General features: G+C 39.9%; 1 protein-coding gene across 3 annotated transcripts in view; it reads left to right on the top strand.

Moving 5' to 3' along the window:
• The window catches only part of LAYN (layilin), an 86,050-nt gene that overhangs the window by 59,253 nt on the left and 4,928 nt on the right, over window positions 1-21,869 (top strand). For all 3 annotated transcript variants that reach the window (XM_040325398.1, XM_040325396.1, XM_040325399.1), the window contains 3 exons: window positions 3,078-3,125; window positions 15,626-15,700; window positions 17,493-17,589. In XM_040325398.1, the coding sequence (XP_040181332.1) occupies window positions 3,078-3,125; window positions 15,626-15,700; window positions 17,493-17,589 (220 nt within the window). The remainder of the gene's footprint in view (window positions 1-3,077; window positions 3,126-15,625; window positions 15,701-17,492; window positions 17,590-21,869) is intronic.

Below are 21,869 nucleotides of genomic sequence, written 5' to 3' on the forward strand. Positions count from 1 at the left end.
ACGAGAGGGAACATAAAAACCAGTGGCCTCACCACCAACTGGTATGGGGGAGGTAGTGGGTCCAGAAAGGCTCCCGGTAAAGGTGTAGGATTCCATCCTGTAGGATATGGGATTCACCTGTAATATAAGGCACAAATGGCAACAGTCAAATAAGGCAGAACAGGAGTTAACGTCAGGGAGAATAAGTAGTAGAACCGTCTAAGGCATCCACCAGTTCTGCAACATGAGCAGTGCATAGCACCAAGTAGGGAAGGATAGGAAAAGTGCATTCCACAGGATATCCACAGTAGTAGGGGATTAGGTGTTGATCAGAGGGATAAGATATCCCGTAAATGCTCAAGTAAGCAGCAGGTAGAATGAGCATAAGGGCAGGGAGAGATAAGGGAAGTTCAGAAAGCAGTATCAATTGCGACGTTGTCTGGGTTGTTTTCCAAAGCGAGCATCCAACTAGACCATGGCTTCCTTTGGAAAGGAGCAGTCCAAGTGAGCTTTACCCTCATGTATGATCCTCAGCTTAGCAGGGAAGAACATTGCATATGGTAGGTCTTCAGTGCAGAGACAGTCTTTCACTGCTGCAAAGGATATGGGCTGACGTTGAACCTCAGCTGAGAAGTCAGGGTATATGGAGATATTGTTACCATTAAACTTGAGCGCCCCTTTTTCTCTAGCAAGACGCAGGATAGCGACTGAGGATCTTTGCAATCAAGGATCTTGGAGGGGCCTCCAAGTGAGGAGCACGTTCAATCACAAAGGCATGAGATAGCACCTCCATCCCAAAACATCCTGCAGCCAGGAATGAAGAAACCGTTCAGGGCAGGAACCCCACAAAACTGAGGTTATTCCTGCGAGAACGATTCTCCACATCATCTAACTTGGCTTTGAGGGTCACCGGCTCATCAGTAGCCATGTGGACAATAGCTAAGGGGTGCACTGTGTCCTCCAGGGAGCTGATATCTTCTCCCCCCATCCTCCCTCACAGGTTTTCCACATCTTGCTTCAGTAGGGAGAAATCAATATGGATGCTTTCCATTTGAACTGTGAGGGAGGCCTTACAGTATTTTATAGCCAGCATGATTTCAGCCAGAGTGGGCTCATCTGAAGATGGGCCTGGCGAATTGCATTCTCCAGAGCATGTAGGGGAATCTAGAGGTGGTCAGCCTGGGTGCGAAAAGCGGTGGGCAGAGAGTCACTCACCCCTTGTGTAGAGAACTGTGCTGAGGTAAGGTAAGGCTGCAGAGTGGCTGTGTGCATGGCCGGGGATTAGCGTGATCTTGCCTGCGTTACTTAGCTAGCTGTTCCGCCATGGACTGGGGTGCAGGTGGCCCGTATTTGTTCACTGGCTTGCTTAGGAAGGATTTGGTGCCTTTTGAGAGAAGTTTTGCCACAGGATGCCTGCAGAATGAGAATATAGAGCTGGAGCCTGGGTCTAAGCAGCCGCTCTCATGGACTCCATGCTATGCCCCCCTCAGGCCAATTTACCTACCAGCATGTCTTTGGAGTGTCAGAGGAAACCAGAGTACCCAGAGTAAACCCACAAAGGCACATGGAGAACATACAAACTCCAGGCAGGTAGTGCCTTGGTTGTGATTCAAACAGACGAACCTAGTACTGATAGGAGGAAGTGCTAACCACTGTGCTAAGCTGTAGTTACTATTTCATGCATATGCAGATATAAGATTACAACATGTATGCAACAAAGAAACATTACAAAAATAAAGCAATTTAAAAAATGTAATGTATTGCTATTTAACCCTTTATTAACCCTAGTTAACCCTAATCAGCCCTAGTTAAAGTGTTACTAAACTCCTTAATAAAAAGCGCTGATCTCTTCTCCCCTCTCTTCCGCTTCATACAGGGAATGGGAGGCACAGAGAAACTAAAAATGTTTTTTTTATCTTAATGCAAACAATGCATTAAGGTAAAAAACTTTTTAGGTTTAGTAACACTTTAAATCCATCCTCCAACTATCCCATTGTTTATTATTTTTCTGCAGATTTTTTTTCACTGTTAATATATACATTATTTGTTTTTTAAATTCATCTTGTTTTTTTTATTTTTTTATTAATTAATCACACGTAAATAAAGAAACACAGCATCAATACAGCTCTATATTCTCACATACAGACATGACACGTGAGGTTATAAAAACATTTAAAAAGGAGGGTCCTGATGCCCTATACTTCTCATATCGCACCATGAATACGTCAGCTCTCTTCGTCTTCTATCGATTACCCTCTTCCTCTTCTTTTCTGGATTTCTCTTCTCCCTACATTGCTCTTCATTCCCCAGATACCAAATTATTAGCAACACATTTATTTAGATCCCTACCACTCCTGATATCTTCACCCCCCCCCCCCCCCACTCCAACTATGTCACCCTGATCACATCCTTTTTATTTGTCTATAAATGTATCACACCAAACTCTCTTAATTGTGTACGTATGTGTTTATTGTAAAAAATAAAAGTATATAAGGGGGGGGGGGGGGCTGGGGGAGGTACAAGCTAGAGTAGTATATTAGTATATACAGTAGTAGTAAACAAGGGAGCATATATTACACTACTAGCTGACAATCAATATCAATATAACCGTTCATTCATCAGTGACATCAGGGAACACTAGTAAAGTGAGATAAAAAAAAAATAATTGTCACATTAAAATTTAATTATCTGAACTGGAAAAAAATCTTTTTTTTTTAATTTGCAGATAACTTTGCTATGCTTTTTACCAAAAACATATTTTAGTGTAATTTTAAAAAGGACAAATGATGGTGTTTTTTTTTCTATTTTTTAAAATGAAAATTAAATAATTGTTGCAGAACAAACATGTCAAAAGAAAGCAAGTTTGTCCCCAAAAACACAATGCAAGTATTACTTTGTTTATAGTAATGACAAAGTTAGCAATGAATACACAGAGCCATAGTGGAAATGTAAAAGTTTCTCTGTTCCATAGGGCTATAAAGGTAGACAGTATACACTGTACAGTATATTTCACCAGTGTCAATTTGTTAACCAGCAGAATGCAATTACATTTGTTGAATTTTATTAATGCTACAGTGTCTTTATTAATTATTTTATAGAAAAGACTGCTCGTCCCCCCACAAGAAACGTGTCATTATCATATATTGGTAAGTCTTTTACTATACTTGTATATTGTAATAATTATATAAATAAAGGTAATTAAAGACAAAAAAATTACTAATGTTTTTTTATTTTGAAACTTTTTTATTTCTTAAAATGAATCCTCAATAACATTACCATCCCAAGGCAGCAGGAATGCTGGCTGGTATACCCATGTAAAGGGACAGTGACTATACCGCCCACTGCTGGTACCAGTCAAACAGTTATACAACAGCCCCTGCTTTATGAATATTTCAGTGGATGATAGGGATGCCTGCTTAGAAAACTGGGATTGCCATTGATGGTCTGAAAATCAGTGATTAAGTTCCTTGAAAGCAATTTTTTACTTACACCAGAGAATGGCTTATGGTTTCTAAACATCAGATATTAGCTTCAGTGGCTGGAAAATGCAGTGCACTAAACTTTGAGGGACATTTATTAAGAAAGTAAGCAACAAAATTAGATCTACAGAAATAAAAAAGATGTATCTCTGCACTGTGGTGTGGCGGCGCAGTAATATTCCAGATTTATAAATAATCTTAAGAAAAAGTGTGTATCGCCAAAAGCAAATGAACATGGATGAGATGAGAATACTGTTATAAATGGACAGCACATTGAAATAAAGTCCAAAAAAGTGGACACTCACCGGAAAAGCTGGCTGCCGTTACAACAGCAAACACGCACTCAAAGAACATCTGCCATCTGTTGTGTGGAAGGATGTTCAGCAACTCGCACCATGCAGATTAGGGATGAGCTTCGAGTTCGAGTCGAACTCATGTTCGACTCGAACATTGCCTGTTCGCCGAATTTCTCTCTGAATTGCAAGAGCCGACAATTCATTAAAGCCGCAAGTCCGGTTTAAAAATACTTTGTTTCCTTTCAGAAATGACACTTTATGCAGGGACAGTTCTATGTACTGGAAACATGCGCTATTTCACATGCTAACTTTACACCCCCCCCTAGGTACGAAATTTAAAGTAATATTTCACTTTTATTGTTTCACTTTTAGCATTATTAAATTCACTGCTCCCGAAAAAAACCTGCAGTTTTTAAAACTTTTTTTTGCATTGATACATGTCCCCTGGGGCAGGACCCAGGTCCCCAAACACTTTTTAGGACAATAACTTGCATATTAGCCTTTAAAATTAGCACTTTAGATTTCAAATGTTCGAGTCCCATAGACTTTAACGGGGTTCTAAAGTTCACACGAACATTTGGTGTGTTCGCAAGTTCTGGTGCGAAACGAACAAGGGGGTGTACGGCTCATCCCTAATCCAGTCTTCATAGTGTAGTATTTATTGGATTTGTATGTTAAACGCCAAAATAAAATGAATCATAAAAACATATGACAATGGGTGCCACCGCCAAGACGGTATCAGACAGTGGTCTGATATCAGCACTTGTTTCTCATCCCCGACCTGTTTTGTCCAATAGGATGTTATCAATGGGTCCTCTGGTGTCTGGCGTCAAACTAGTTTATATAACCTCTCAAAACTGCTCAAATCACGGTGTCTCCTTAAAGAAATTGCAAACAGGAAGTTTACCCTTTGCCATTTTGTCTTGCAAAATGGGCGACGGATCACTTCCTGTTTGCAATTTCTCCAAGGAGACACCGTGATTTTAGAGGTTATATAAACTAGCTTGGGTAAAAGGAAGGAAAAATTTGCGCTAGGTGAATAAAGGAAAATAAATATAAACTAGTGAAAGGTTCTGCTGCTACACACAAAAGCTAGATACAAAGCAAAAAACAAATGTGGTTTAAAAATGTGTAGCGCTGAAAAAAGTCACATGTTGCCAAAATGATTCAAAAATAATTATAACAAAAATCATAAAAACATATGACAATGGATGCCACTGCTGACCCAGTATTAGACAGTGGCCTGACATAAGCACTAGTGTCTCCTCCCCAATGTGTTTCAACCAATAGGACGTTATCAAGGGGTCCTTTAGTGTCAGAGGTCAAGCTAGTTTATATGGATAAAAAATGTGTAGCGCTGAAAAAAGTCACAAAAAATTATTCAAAAATAATTATAACAAAAATAGTGTCCAATAAAGGTGAATGAATTTCATATGGGAAATATTCCCGCGAGAAAGATGTAATCCTGTGTTACTCCAATGTTATTCCAAAATATGTGAAGACATACCACCAGTGAATGTAAGGGGAGGCTTACCAGCTAGCCTGTGACCGCCCTTCTCAGGGGGGTCAATACAGGCTCTGCAGAGATACAGATGATCGTGAATGGTGTCCTGTGGAGACCTCCAGGAATGATTATTTATCTATCCCCCCTGTAGCGATGGTCAGTGCAATCACTCAGGTGCTCCAGTGACAGGTGTTCCAGCACAAGAGAAGCAATGGGGATACAGATTTTGAAAATTTAGTGAAGCCAAATGGTATAGGAAAAAAGAGAGAAGGCTTCCTATGTTGCATACGTTATAAACATTTATTGTAAAATGCACAATAGCAGCTAAAAAACTCTCTATATAAAGTTACAGACCATTTCCTTGCAAGGATGTATAAAAAAGAAGCTCCGTTCGTGTCAGTACACGGGTTGCCGTTTCGCGCATGTGCAGTGCAAAAAAACGTGACGCCCTACGGCCGCTTCGTCATAAATTGACATCATCGGGGGCACGCCCACGCCACTAAGCACGCGCTCTAAATAGACATGAAGCACCAAAGAGAGGCGCTCCTATTGGTGCAGCCAGTGACTGACTTTAGGAGCTAAAAACAAGCTCATGGTGTGTTATGAGCACACCAGGAACTAACGACATAGGCAATGAGAACTCATGAGTGACATCTAGTGGACATTTATAAAAATGCACTGAAATAAACAATTAAAATGTGATCCACATGGGCTGTATTATCAAACCCTGCCACCAAATGGATAATAATAAAATTGCATTCATTAGAAGCTAAAGACCATGATATATAAACAGCCTAATTGCTGAAATACATTTTAAATATTGTTAATCTAAGAATTTATATCCAATGCTGTCAGATATATGATTAAATATATCAAATATATTTTTTAAATATACTTTATAAATGATAACTTTGACAGTATTATGTATATACCAAAAGATCTGGATAATTTAACATTAAAAAAAAACAATCTGCACAGGATTTGAAGTCAGGTATGGAGTCCTTATGCAATAGGAAGGACATTGTCGTGCGCCCAGCCGAAAAAGAAGGGGCCATTGTCATTTTAGACAAGGTTTCCTATTTTGAAGAGATGGCTAGGATTTTATCAGATTCCGCCACCTATTCTATTTTGACATCGGACCCTACTAATCAGTTTAAATGAGAGTTAAAGGATTTGGTTGAGAAAGGCCATGATATGGGCATTCTGAACTCAAAGGAAAAGGAACATCTGGTTCCTCTGGCACCTCGATTGCCAGTTATGTTCATTTTGCCAAAAATACATAAAACCTTGATTAATCCTCCAGGAAGGCCCATCATCAGTGGCATCGATTCGGTTACTTCACGTGTAGGTAAATATATTGACCATTACCTGCAGCCACTGGTGGTGGGAACTCCCTCCTTTCTCAAAGACACCAAGCATGTTATTAACCTACTCAAAGAAATAGAGTGGAAAGCCAATTACATGCTATTAACAGCTGATGCCGCATCGCTCTATACTGCCATTTCTCACCAACTTGGACACGAAGCCGTACGACATTTCCTCTATCGTGACTCTGACATCTCCGTGACGCAATGCAATTACGTGATGGAGCTGTTGGACTTTTCAAAGGAACATAATCATTTTTGGCATAATGGCACACACTATCTTCAAGTGAAAGGTGTGGCCATGGGGGCAACGTTTACCCCCAGTATGGCCAACCTTTTTATGTCTAAATGGGAGGAAGATAGTGTGCTCCACAACAGACCACCTGAATTCATCTTTTGGAAACGATTCATAGATGATGTCTTGTGCATATGGGATGGGGATGCCGATTCGGCTGGCGCATTTGTGTCCCTCTTGAATAATAATGACAGAGGGATTATTTTGAGCCATGAGATGAGCCCTATAAAAATACACTTCCTGGATCTTAATATCTCTATAGAGGATGGCGTGATTGTCACATCCACCTTCTTCAAGCCGACAGACAGGAAAAGATATATACCATTAGATTTGTGTCATCATCCGTCCTGGCTGTCGGCTGTACCCAAGGGCCAACTTTTGCGATTAAAACGCAATTATACTGACCCCAATGAATTCTATAGGGAGGCTCAAATTTTGAGATCCAGATTTATTGACAAAGGATATGATGGCACATCTCTACATTCTACTATTGCGAAAGTGGGCAGTAGAGGTGGTTCTAATCTGCTTAGTGATAGACCACCCGCTTTAGAGAATAGGGAAGATTTTGGTTTAGCCTTTTTGACCACATATTCGAGTCAACATTGGGCCATTAAGAGAATCATCAAGAAACATTGGGCAGTACTGATGAATGACAGAATCCTGGGGCCTCTTTTATCAGCTAACCCCAGGGTTCTATTCAGGGGCGCTCCCAATCTGAGACACTATTTGGCACCAAATGTTCCTGACCCTCCCACTCGTCCAGTTTTCTTCGAAGATTTAAAAGGCTTTTATCCTTGCAGGAAATGTAGGGCCTGTAGGATAAATGCCCTCCAAGATAGAAGATTCACAAGCTTTACTTCGTCTGGGACTGGCAATACATATCCAATTAAGTCTTTCATAACCTGCACGACCAAATGTGTGGTTTATCTTCTCAGGTGCCCATGCGGATTGGAGTATGTCGGGCGCACTATCCAGCAACTCCAAGTTAGACTGGGTGAACATATTACAAACATTAAAGCGGGGGTTCACCCTGTTAAAAAAAAAAAAATGTTTTTTTTTATTAGACCATTACATTCGGCATCGTAGCGCGAGCTACGGTATGCCGGTCTTACATTTTTTATCCCCGTACTCACTGTGCTATGGCTCATTGAAGATTCCGGGGAATGGGCGTTCCTATGGTGAGAGAAGGTGATTGACGGCCGGCCCTGGCACGTCACGCTTCTCCGGAAATAGCCGAAATAGGCTTGGCTATTCACGGCGCCTGCGCATAGCCTGTGCGCACGCGCCGTGAAGAGCCGAGACCTACTCCGGCTGTCTTCGGGGAGCGTGACGTGCCAGAGCCGGCCGTCAATCATCCTCCCTCTCCATAGGCACGCCCATTCCCCGCGGGAGTCGGATTCTACAATGAGCGATAGCACAGTGAGTACACGCTACGATGCCGAATTTAATGGTCTACTGATGTGAAGGAGGGTGAACCACCGCTTTAAGGCAGGATTTGATAAACACAACGTATCCAAATATTGTGATCTTAAGCATAACAGGGACCCTAAGGGTACCACTTTTATGGCCCTAGAAAAATATGTTCCACACCGGCGTGGTGGCAATGGCAAAAGGACCATTTCCAAATCCAAAACCAGCTGGATACATAGGCTCGGCTGCCATGTCCCTGGAGGTTATAATGTGGAGTGGGACATCAACTGTCTTCTATGCATAATTTTTTTTGCGATTTTTTTGTGATTTTGGAACAATACACCCTCTTCCTTTGGTATATTAATAATACTGTAATGCTGCGTACATACGATCGGTTAAACTGATGAGAATGGTCTGATGGACCGTTTTCATTGGTGAAAACCGATCGTGTGTGGGCGGCCATCGGTTATTTAACCATCGGTTAAAAAAAAGTCAACTTGTTTTAAATTTAACCAATGGATTCCTAACCGATGGGAAAAAAACGATCGTTAGTAGGCACAACCATCGGTTAAAAATCCACGCATGCTCAGAATCAAGTCGACGCATGCTTGGAAGCATTGAACTTCATTCTTTTCAGCACGTCGTTGTGTTTTACGTCACCGCGTTCTGACATGATCGTTTTTTAATCGATGGTGTGTAGGCGCGACTGACCATCAGTCAGCTTCATCGGTTAACCGATGAAAACGGTCCATCGGTCCGTTCTCATCGGATGGACTGATCGTGTGTATGCGGCATCAGAGTTATCATTTATAAAATATATTTTATATATTTAATCATATATCTGACAGCATTGGATTTTTAGATTAACAATATTTAAAATGTATTTCAGCAATTAGGCTGTTTATATATCATAGCTTCTAATGAATGCAGTTTTATTATTATCCATTTGGTGGCAGGGTTTGATAATACAGCCCATGTGGATCACATTTTAATTGTTTATTTCAGTGCATTTTTATAAAGGTCCACTAGATGTCACTCGTGAGTTCTCATTGCCTATGTCGTTAGTTCCTGATGTGCTCATAACACACCACGGGCCAGATTCTCGTACCTGCGGCGCAGCGTAACGTAACTCGTTTACGTTACACCGCCGCAAGTTTTCAGTCTAAGTGCCCGATCCACAAAGCACTTACCTGGAAACTTGCGGCGGTGTATCGTAAACAAGTCAGGCGCAAGGCGGCCCAATTCAAATGGGGCGGGTACCATTTAAATTAGGCGCGCTCCCGCGCCGGACGTACTGCGCATGCTCCGGTCGCAAGTTTCCCGACGTGCTTTGCGCGAAATTACAACGCGCCGACGTGTTGAGAATCGCGACGTGCGTAACGTACTTTCGCCAGGAAATTCAAAAGCGACGCGGGAAAGACGGGCATACTTTAACATGGTGGAGTAATTTTACACCATGTTAATAGCAGCCCTATATTTGCAACGGGAATCTAAAACTTGCGACGACGTAACGACGGGAAAAACCTTTGTGGATCGCCATAACTGCTAATTTGCATACCCGACGCTGGTTTACGACGCAAACTCCCCCCAGCGGCGGCCGAAGTATTGCATCCTAGGATCCAACGCTGTAATTCAATTACACCTGTCGGATCTTAGGGCTAGCTATGCGTAACTGATTCTATGGGCCAGATTCACGTAGATCAGCGGATCTATAGATCCGCTTGATCTACGTGATTTAAGATCTGCTCCCGCAAGTTTGAGAGGCAAGTAGCTAATTCACAAACCACTTACCTCCAAACTTGCGGCGGCGGATCCTAAATCCCCCGGCGGAATTTAAATTCCGCGGCTAGGGGGAGTGTACTATTTAAATCAGGCGCGTTCCCGCGCCGATTTAAATGCGCATGCGCCGTCCGGGGAATTTCCAGGCGTGCATTGCTCCCACTGACGTCACTAGGACGTCAGTGGTTTCGACGTGAGCGTGACTTGCGACGCGCGTGTTTGTGAATTGGCGTACGCAAACGACGTTAGAAAATTCAAATTCGACGCGGGAACGCCGGCTATACTTAACATTGGCTGTGCCTGATAAAAGCAGAGGTAAGTATACGACGGGAAAGCCTCTACGGAAACGTCGTAAGAAGACTGCGTCGGGTCCGCGTACGTTCGTGAATTTGCGTATCTCGCTGATTTACATATTATTCAAGGTAAATCAGCGGGAACGCCCCCGGCGCCATTTTTAAATCGAAAATAAGATCCGACAGTGTAACACAGTATAACACTGTCGGATCTTAGCCATATCTATGCGTAACTGATTCTATGAATCAGGCGCATAGATAGGACCAGTGTAAGTCAGAGATACGATGGTGTATCTGTAGATACACCGTCGTATCTCTTTGTGAATCTGGCCCTATGAATCAGTCGCATAGTTAGAACGGCCCTAAAACAGAGATACGACGGTGTATCTTTTGTGAATCTGGCCCCATGAGCTTGTTATTAGCTCCTAAAGTCAGTCACTGGCTGCACAAATAGGAGCGCCTCTCTTTGGTGCTTCATGTCTATTTATAGCGCGTGCTCAGTGGCGTGGGCGTGCCCCCGATGATGTCAATTTATGACGAAACGGCCGTAGGGCGTCCCGTTTTTTTGCACTGCGCATGCACGAAATGGCAACCCGTGTACTGACACGAACGGAGCTTCTTTTTTGTGATGATTGGGGTATCAAAAACTGCGCCCGACTGATAACCCACTACTGCGCCAAATGGAAAGAAGTTAAAGCGCCTAGCTGCTGTTTAAAATAAATAGTATGTGAAATAAAGGAATATATAATGTACATCAAGTGCCAATATAGAACCACAGCGCTGTGAGAATAAATAAATATTCAAATCTAAATATATATACAAGTGTACAATGTGATATCACAATTATAAGTGAATAAACTCATAAATTTGTAAACATGCAAATAAGTGAAAAAAGTTTGTGGTGTTACAAAAAAACGTGAAGTATTTAAGAGGACAGTTCATGTGACTTCAAAATAGTTGATCCACTCTTCCAGGGCTTCCACCACACCTCAGTGTTCAGTGCTCCAATCCCCCCTCACAGTGGACACTCACCACAATATTATGCCTCCCACTCTCGTGTTTGGCTAACGAGCTTGTAGTAAGAGTATCTCCAAGGTGTCACCAATATAAATCCCAGTGTCAAATTCGAGGATATTCCAAAATGATAATGCAAAAAAGAAAAAAGTGCACAATAGTGTAAAAACGTAAGACCAGTTTATTAAAACACTCAAATGAACCTTCAAAAGTTGCACTCACAAAACGAAATCACAAGAACAGCTTTGTGTGATAACAGATCACTGCACACTTCAAACTCCTTAACTGCAGATAACAGTGGTCACGGCGGACCCTCGATTAACTGGATGATCTCACCACAATCCTTGGCACAGCACACCACTTCAAACGATAACTCCTTAACTCGATAGTTCAAACCAGCTAAGAGATGGCTGCAAACAGTCCTAGATGTAACTTGGAACTTTTTTTACACATGGATTAGGCCACGCCCCGACATGTTTCGACTTCCTGTCTTATTCATGGGTATGGCCGAATCCCACATTCCCCTCTTTTTTATATGCTCAGGGTCACTAGCAGCGAATCAAATCAGAGAGTGACGATTAACACACCGCACCTTGCGTGTGTGTATCGCACTATCTGACAGCGAGAACGTCACCCGGTCACGTGTGATACCGCGTCCAATGGGGTGAGAGCATCGCCGTATCTATGGGCGGGAGCTGTGTGTAGCGTCTCACACGTCACTCCAGCAGCGATGAGCGCACCAATCATGCTGCGCTTCTCTTGTGTCCAATCGTCCTGCCGGAGGATGACGAATGAGCATGAGCTATCGTCAGGGTGCCGCGTTGTCCTAACAACGGGGGACGCGGCCAACTGGTCACGTGTACCCCGTAGCCACTAGACAATCTTCGCAGCAATAACCCAGACGGAGATGCAGTGTACATCTGGTACACTGACATGTCACACAACAGTTTACTTTTTTTAAAAAGGAAAACCAAACTAACACATTAGTATTAAAAATTGAAAGTGTGTGGGCATAATACCAATTATCAAATTCTGGGGGAAAAAAATTGATCTTAAATAAGGGGACGGTCTCTCGAGAGTCCCCGTGACCACCAATCCTCAGTTTTTACACACATTTCAATAATAGTCATACATTAAGTAAATAAAATACATTCATTATTTGAAAATTAAAATTAGCACTATAACTTTGATCTGGTCTTACGTTTTTACACTATTGTGCACTTTTTTCTTTTTTTCTTTTTTGCATTATCATTTTGGAATATCCTCGAATTTGACACTGGGATTTATATTGGTGACACCTTGGAGATACTCTTACTACAAGCTCGTTAGCCAAACACGAGAGTGGGAGGCATAATATTGTGGTGAGTGTCCACTGTGAGGGGGGATTGGAGCACTGAACACTGAGGTGTGGTGGAAGCCCTGGAAGAGTGGATCAACTATTTTGAAGTCACATGAACTGTCCTCTTAAATACTTCACGTTTTTTTGTAACACCACAAACTTTTTTCACTTATTTGCATGTTTACAAATTTATGAGTTTATTCACTTATAATTGTGATATCACATTTTACACTTGTATATATATTTAGATTGGAGCTTCTTTTTTAGCTGCTATTGTGCATTTTACAATACATTTTTATAACGTCTGCACTATTGGAAGCCTTCTCTCTTTTTTCCTATACCATTTGGCTTCACTAAATTTTCAAAATCCGGATCACCATTGCTTCTCTTGTGCTGGAACACCTGTCACTGGAGCACCTGAGTGATTGCACTGACCATTGTTACAGAGGAGATAGATAAATAATCATTCCTGGAGGTCTCCACAGGACACCATTCACGATCATCTGTATCTATACAGAGCCTGTATTGACCCCCCTGAAAAGGGCAGTCACAGGCTAGCTGGTAAGCCTCCCCTTACATTCACTGGTGGTGTGTCTTCACATATTTTGGAGTAACACAGGATTACATCTTTCTTTCTCGCGGGAATATTTCCCATATGAACTTCATTCACCTTTATTGGACACTGTTTTTGTTATAATTATTTTTTAATCATTTTGGCAACATGTGACTTTTTTCATCGCTACACATTTTTTATCCACAGTTGTTTTTTGCTTTGTATCTAGCTTCTGTGTTTAGCAGCAGAACCTTTCACTAGTTTATATTTATTTTCCTTTATTCACCTAATTTTTCCTTCCTTTTACCCAAGCTAGTTTATATAACCTCTTAAAACTGCTAAAATCACGGTGTGTCTCCTAGGAGAAATTGCAAACAGGAAGTGATCCGTCGCCCATTTTGCAAGACAAAATGGCCAAGGGATCACTTCCTGTTTGCAATTTCTTTAAGGAGACACCGTGATTTGAGCAGTTTTGAGAGGTTATATAAACTAGTTTGACGTCAGACACCAGAGGACCCATTGATAACATCCTGGACAAAACAGGTCGAGGAGGAGAAACTAGTGCTGATATCAGACCACTGTCTGATACCGTCTTGGCGGTGGCACCCATTGTCATATGTTTTTATGATTAATTTTATTTTAGCTTTTAACATACAAATGCAATAAATACTACACTATGGAGACTTCATCTGGCTTCCGGTGAGCTTTATTTACTACAGCTACATCTGGATGGTGCGAGTTGCTGAACATCCTTCCTCGCAACAGATGGCAGATCTACACTGAGTGCGCATTTGCTGTTGTAACGGCAGCCAGCTTTTCCGTCAATTTCACAGGGGTTCGGTGGATGATTCCGGTACACTGTACTGGATCACCTCTTCACTTTTCAAGTCACCAACAATTTGTGCACATTTTTGTACTGAACTATTGTGTTTTCACCAATAATTTTATATTGCTGATCCTATCATGGGACTGTGCATTTAAATCTATATTTTACACTATATTGTTTTTTTATTGTTGATTTACATTCAAGATTGGACTTGAATATATATATATATATATATATATATATATATATATATATATATATATATATATATATACACATTTTTTTCACCTTAACACTTTAACATTTTTTTTTACTTTTTTTCATTGTGCTGTCCATTTATAACACAATATTCATATTTCATCACTGTTCATTTACTTTTGGCAGTATACACCCTTTCTTAAGATAATTATATCTACATTTATTTTGAAAATTTCTAAATCAGATGAGCCTCCCTCTCATTAAGCAGAGTATATGCAAAAAAAATTAGTGCATTGGTAACCCCTGCAACTTCATTGCTGTGGGACAATTGATACATTTTGCCCATTGTCTATTGAAATATGTGCAATGTTATTGTGACTCTGGTTACATACCAGTGAAATCCAGACTAGCCATACAATACCAGAAATTACATTCAATGAAACCATTTGTCAAAACAAGCAGTTGATCCAGATTTATATAGCATATACAATTTGGCTCTACCCCAATCTGCCACTTTCCTAACTTCTTCCTGAACCTTACTGGTCTTTAAATGTGTTGGGTAACATCACTGACCAATAGTCAAAAGTTTAGGAGGTAGAAGAGGGCACAGGGCCAAATTTAACTTTTCCAGGTAAAGTGAAGCTTTGTATATAAGCTACTTGCTTCTCAGCTTAAGTTGCACATGTTTGCTTTAAATGGAGCTTATAGTGATTTTGAATATATTTGATTTACTATGATATGCACTGAAAAAAGGTTATACTAGAAAGGCCCATTGTTTACTGAGCTAAATAGCTCACACGTATATTTACACATGTAATTAGGTGACTCATCATGTATCTCCCCCTTACCTTCTCTGCTCTGTTCGGATGGGAGTTTCAAGAGTGACTATCAGAAAGCAAACAGCTTCTGCTGTGTTATGGGTGCACTCTGTAATTTGCATACAAATAATTCACATACATAGTAATATATAGTAATATATATAATGGTATATATATTATATAACATAAAATACAAATTTAAAAACAAAGAACAAAACCAAGGACTCCAAACAATTGTTTTTCCTTACGTAGGGAGTGCAACATAGTTATTCCCTGAATGTTAAAAATTCAGTGTTTTGTGATACAGTCCCTGTTATTAATATACAGTATACACTGGAAACTTTCCAATCTACTTGGCTCCTCAGAGGAAGTATTGACTTTAGTTAATGAGTACTCTTCTTTGCACAGTGATTATTATTATAGTATTAATACGTTACCTCTGCTCTCTATATGTAATAGTTTATTTATTTTCACACAGATAATGGAGCAGTTACTACCAAGGATCCAGAAATATCCATCAAAAACACCAATGAGACAGCAAAAGAAGCTGCAGGTAAGTTTTGGGTTAAAAGCTGATACTATTAAGAAATATACTGGGGAATTCATAAAGAGAATGCCTCTGTACAACAAATGTCAGTGCTTGCCCCAAATTCATGTACCTGTTTCCAACAGGTACATGAATTTGGAGCAAGCACTGACATTTTGTGTTGTGAAGGTACACTAAGTCCAGAGTGTGCTTATGGACACCCTTAGTGAGTTTTGTAGCTGGATGGGAGGAACCTCATGGCCATTCAGACACACTAGTTCCCCATCAGGTCAGTGGGCAGATTCCATAGCAAATAGACAGTCTGCTGTTGGCCATGAAATCCACCCACTGCCTGCTGTCAATCACAAGAAAAGAAAGTACCTGATGGAAAATCAGTGTCTCTGAGTGCCAGTCTGTTGACTGTGAAGCTGACAGAGCCCTTGACAGCCAGTGAGAGGTGGGGATGGTAGGGGGTAGCGGGTAGCGGGTAGCAGTGGAAACACACCACCCTGCTGCACAGTGTTCAAAAACAGGCACTCTGCCTGTCTCTGTACACCAACATAGTTGGTCTTAATTACCTCCAGTTTCGTTTTTTTATGAACTGGAGGTAATTCTTGTTGAAGTTGTGATGCTATTATATGCTAACTATCTGAATTTGGCACGGGTTCAAAGCTACCAAAACTGGCGGTAGGACTTTTTTAAATTTGGCACAGGTCTTTTTAAAGAGTTGTACTGCCTGAAACATGTCTCAAATGTTCTATTTAATTTCCCTGCTTAGTTCCTTACTGTCAGGGCCACCATCAGGGGGGTACAGGCAGTACACCTGTAAAGGGCCCGGAGGTCCCCAGGGGCCCAGATGGCAACCCCCCCTTTTTTTGTAAGAGGTCCAAAGGTCCCCAGGGCCCCCGAATGACAACCCCCCTTCTTTTATTTTTTTTATAAAAAAAATATATTTTTTTGTTTTTCTTAAAGGGCCCAGAGGTCCCCAGGGCCCTGAATGGCAACCCCCCCCCCCTTTTTGTTTTTTGTTTTTATAAAAAAAATGTTACATTTTTTTATATTTTTTTTTATTACTTTTTTTATTTTTATTAAAGGGCCCAGAGGTCCCCATGTCCCCGGATGGCTCCCCTATTTTTTTTTATAACTTTTTTTATATATATTTTTTTTATTTCTTTCTTTTTGTAAGGGTCCCAGAGGTCTCCATGGCAACTCCCCCTTTTTTTTCCATCAGCACCCAAAGCCCCCCCGACCTCAATTTGCAGGGGCAGCCCCCCTGCTTCTCACTTCGTGTCACCACCCCGTAACAATTGCTGATCAGATGAAAGCCGGCAACTCAGAGTGCTCTGCATAGCTGAAATGCGTTAGCATCTACTGTATCATTTTTTTTATACATGAGGTCAATAAAGGATTTTCTTTGCAAAAGCACTCTGAGGTTCCGGCTTTCATTTCATCAGTCTCTACTGTACATGTTTTTACTTTTAAGAAGACCTTGCACTCTCACCTTGACCCAAGAACCCATTCCCTTTAGAAGCTTCTACAGTATAGCCAGATGTTTCCAACACACACAAGACATTACACTTACCTCATTCAGCACCATCACCATCGCTATGCTTCTCCCCTAGTTAAAAATATAATTATTTTCCAAAGCTAATAAGTAAAGCTAGTACATAAGAAAATTAGCACACCGAAAAACTATTAGAAAGGAAGACTAGTACAAAGGAAAACTAGTTGTTCAAAGGAACCAGTGGATTTAACTGATCATTTTTTTGCACATCGTTACTTCATGATCTATATAATCAGAATTTGTTTCTCATTTCAGAGACCTATTTCCATTTCGTTCTCATTGCAACAATCCCAGTGCTGACACTCTTTTTGATTTTTATCGGAGTTCTGTGTTGCTGCTTCATAGAAAGAAGGTAAGTTATATTTCAATATTTAATTTGCATGTCAAGGTGTATCTAGGAGGGAGAAGTGTGCAGACAGTTCAGAGAACTCCAGAGAAAATATAATGTATTAAAAATGTGCCAGCAAACAAAAGAGCATAAAAACATATACCGGTACCTATAAGTCTGCTAATACTCACTAAAAATGTTCTTATTCATTACAGCAACTCAGTATACATATGTGGGGGTTATATAAGAAAGAGGGGGAAAGGGACCTACACATGACCTCACAGAAAATTAAATATACTCAGGGTATAGAATATAAAATATATAGTGTATGTATGGGCCATGCATGTTTGCTGTTGTCGGAGGGAAGTGCCCCCCCTTATTTACTCAAAAAATTAGGTATATATTTTTATGGGATCAATTGAATCAATAACTTTTGCACAGGATTTACTGTTTAAAAATGATTTGCATTTTATGCTTATATTCTTATATGAGTGCCACCATTGGTTGATGAATCTTCCATGGTTTTCATACTCAGTATTTATTCTAGTATTCTATATATATTAATATTATTATTTTGTTTTGTGTCACAATCTTACATGTTCGTTTAATTGCTTATATCACTGGTATATTTCTGGTGATTCATATTCATACAGTGCCTTGCGAAATATTCGGCCCCCTTGAACTTTGCAACCTTTTGCCACATTTCAGGCTTCAAACATAAAGATATAAAACTGTAATTTTTTTTTGAAGAATCAACAAGTGGGACACAATCATGAAGTGGAACGAAATTTATTGGATATTTCAAACTTTTTTAACAAATAAAAAACAGAAAAATTGGGCGTGCAAAATTATTCAGCCCCTTTACTTTCAGTGCAGCAAACTCTCTCCAGAAGTTCAGTGATGATCTCTGAATGATCCAATGTTGACCTAAATGACTAATGATGATAAATAGAATCCACCTGTGTGTAATCAAGTCTCCGTTTAAATGCACCTCCACTGTGATAGTCTCAGAGGTCCGTTTAAAGCGCAGAGAGCATCATGAAGAACAAGGAACACACCAGGCAGGTCCGAGATACTGTTGTGGAGAAGTTTAAAGCTGGATTTGGAGCACTGTGCAAGCGATAATATTGAAATGGAAGGAGTATCAGACCACTGCAAATCTACGAAGACCTGGCCGTCCCTCTAAACTTTCAGCTCATACAAGGAGAAGACTGATCAGAGATGCAGCCAAGAGGCCCATGATCACTCTGGATGAACTGCAGAGATCTACAGCTGAGGTGGGAGACTCTGTCCATAGGACAACAATCAGTCATATACTGCACACATCTGGCCTTTATGGAAGAGTGGCAAGAAGAAAGTAATTTCTTAAAGATATCCATAAAAAGTGTTGTTTAAAGTTTGCCACAAGCCACCTGGGAAACACACCAAACATGTGGAAGAAGGTGCTCTGGTCAGATGAAACCAAAATCGAACTTTTTGGCAACAATGCAAAATGTTATGTTTGGCGTAAAAGCAACACAGCTCATCACCCTGAACACACCATCCCCACTGTCAAACATGGTGGTGGCAGCATCATGGTTTGGGCCTGCTTTTCTTCAGCAGGGACAGGGAAGATGGTTAAAATTGATGGGAAGCTGGATGGAGCCAAATACAGGACCATTTTGGAAGAAAACCTGATGGAGTCTGCAAAAGACCTGAGACTGGGACGGAGATTTGTCTTCCAACAAGACAATGATCCAAAACATAAAGCAAAATCTACAATGGAATGGTTCACAAATAAACATATCCAGATGTTAGAATGGCCAAGTCAAAGTCCAGACCTGAATCCAATCGAGAATCTGTGGAAAGAACTGAAAACTGCTGTTCACAAACGCTCTCCATCCAACCTCACTGAGCTCGAGCTGTTTTGCAATGAGGAATGGGCAAAAATTTCAGTCTCTCGATGTGCAAAACTGATAGAGACATACCCCAAGCGACTTATAGCTGTAATCGCAGCAAAAGGTGGCGCTACAAAGTATTAACTTAAGGGGGCTGAATAATTTTGCACGCCCAATTTTTCAGTTTTTTATTTGTTAAAAAAGTTTGAAATATCCAATAAATTTCGTTCCACTTCATGATTGTGTCCCACTTGTTGTTGATTCTTCAAAATTTTTTTACAGTTTTATATCTTTATGTTTGAAGCCTGAAATGTGGCAAAAGGTCGCAAAGTTCAAGGGGGCCGAATACTTTCGCAAGGCACTGTATATACATTTTTTCGTTATGTCATAGATCTTAGTTTCAATTATGTTTTAACAGAGAATATGAATACCAATGCGCTACCAAGTGTAAACAGAATATAATAATAACTTAATTAAAAAAATATAGCAATAGACGCAGCTGCCAATCCCTGTAGTGTCAGCACATACAAAAACATACATATTATATATATATATATATATATATATATATATATATATATATATATATATATATATATATATATATATATATATATATATATATATATATATATACAAAAGGTTGGAACGGCACTAAATCTAGTCACATAAAGTGAAGAAATTAATAAAATTAAAACAGTGCTAACAATATCTCAAATTAATATAAATTCCTCTCCGTTGTGAAAATACTGTAGATATACAAATGTGCAGTAAAGACGCATGCAATGTGCAAAATATCAAATGTGCAGAAAAAAATAATAAAAATAATCAATTGTGGTGAATCCACGTCCAGTGTAAATGATGATGGTATGGCAAAAAAAGGTATATACAGTAAAACTTTGGTTTGCGAGCATAATTCGTTCCAGAAACATGCTGGTAATTCAAAGCACGTGTATATCAAAGCATTTTTTTACAGGGTATAAAAGAGAAGAGAAGCACCTCTAAGTGTAGCAATAAGTTGTACCTTCATTAAATGTAACTATATTGCTACACTTAGATGCTCCTCTCTTCTTTTTTATACTCAGTTGTTACATGACGCTACTCTTATATCAAGACATCGCTTGTATATCAAGGCAAAATGTATTAAAACATTTTGCTTGTCTTGCAAAAACGCTCTCAAACCAAGTTACTCTCAAACCAAGGTTTTACTGTATCAGTAAATACTGTGATCCCATGAAATCAAATAGTGATTCAAAAGAGGTGCTTAACCCCAACACCGACAATCCACCACTGTGTGCAATGGCCGCTCACATTATAATGAATAATAATGCGCTCTCAAAGAATCATTAACTGGTGAAGATCATCTCGTGGTAGATGAAACTCAGCTCGCACATGAAATGGAAATAAGGATCTCCATAGTGTAATAAGATAATACAACTTTATTAAAACAACATAGTAACTTGCATCTAAAATCACAGATAAACATGTAGAACAGTGTGACCAAGGGCACACGCAAGGATTTATCGTGGAATAATTCTAAACTTCCAGTCTCGGCCAAAGACCGGAAGTGACATCGCCCGGCTTCTCACGACGCGTTGCATCACTGTTGACTTTATCATTGTTTTAATAAAGTTTTATTAACTTATTACACTATGGAGATCCTTATTTCCATTTCATGTGCATGCTGAGTTCCATCTACCATGAGATGATCTTCACCAGTTGATTCTTTGAGAGCGCATTAATATTCATTATAAGGTGAACGGCCACTGCACACAGTGGTGAATTGTTGGTGTTGGGATTGAGCACCTCTTTTGAATTACTATTTGATTTCACAGGATCACAGGATTTATTGGTATAGACTTTTTTTGCCATACCATTATCATTTACACTTGACTCGGATTTATCCCAATTAATAATTTTTATTTTCTTGTTCATTTTTTTCTGGACTTTTTGGCATATGACACTTTGAATTTTGCATATTGCATGTGTCTTTACTGCACATTTCTATTTATACAGTATTTTTAGAACTAAGAAGTACCGTATTTATATTAATTTGAGATATTGTTAACACTGTTTTATATTTATTAATTTCTTCACTTTATGTGACTAGATTTAGCGCCGTTACAACCTTTGTATATATTTTATTTAGACTGTTTTTTCTTCCCTTTGTGATTTGGATCTTCTATTTTTTCCCCATTTTTTTTCTTTATGAAGTGGGATTATCTTGACATTTTTACTATATGCCATTTGGGTGTTTGTATCTATGCATTACTAATGGGATCAAATGGTCACTTCTAATTAGATGGTTTTAAACAAACAGCTAAGGCAAGGGGGAGATTTATTGACTCCGCTCTACACCTGTGGAAGGGATTATTTAAAGAGTGTCAGCATAGCATCCCTGGGTTATGAATAAGCCCAGCATACTTG

The sequence above is a fragment of the Rana temporaria genome, chromosome 10 (genome assembly GCF_905171775.1).
Source record: "Rana temporaria chromosome 10, aRanTem1.1, whole genome shotgun sequence".
Taxonomy (NCBI): domain Eukaryota; kingdom Metazoa; phylum Chordata; class Amphibia; order Anura; family Ranidae; genus Rana; species Rana temporaria.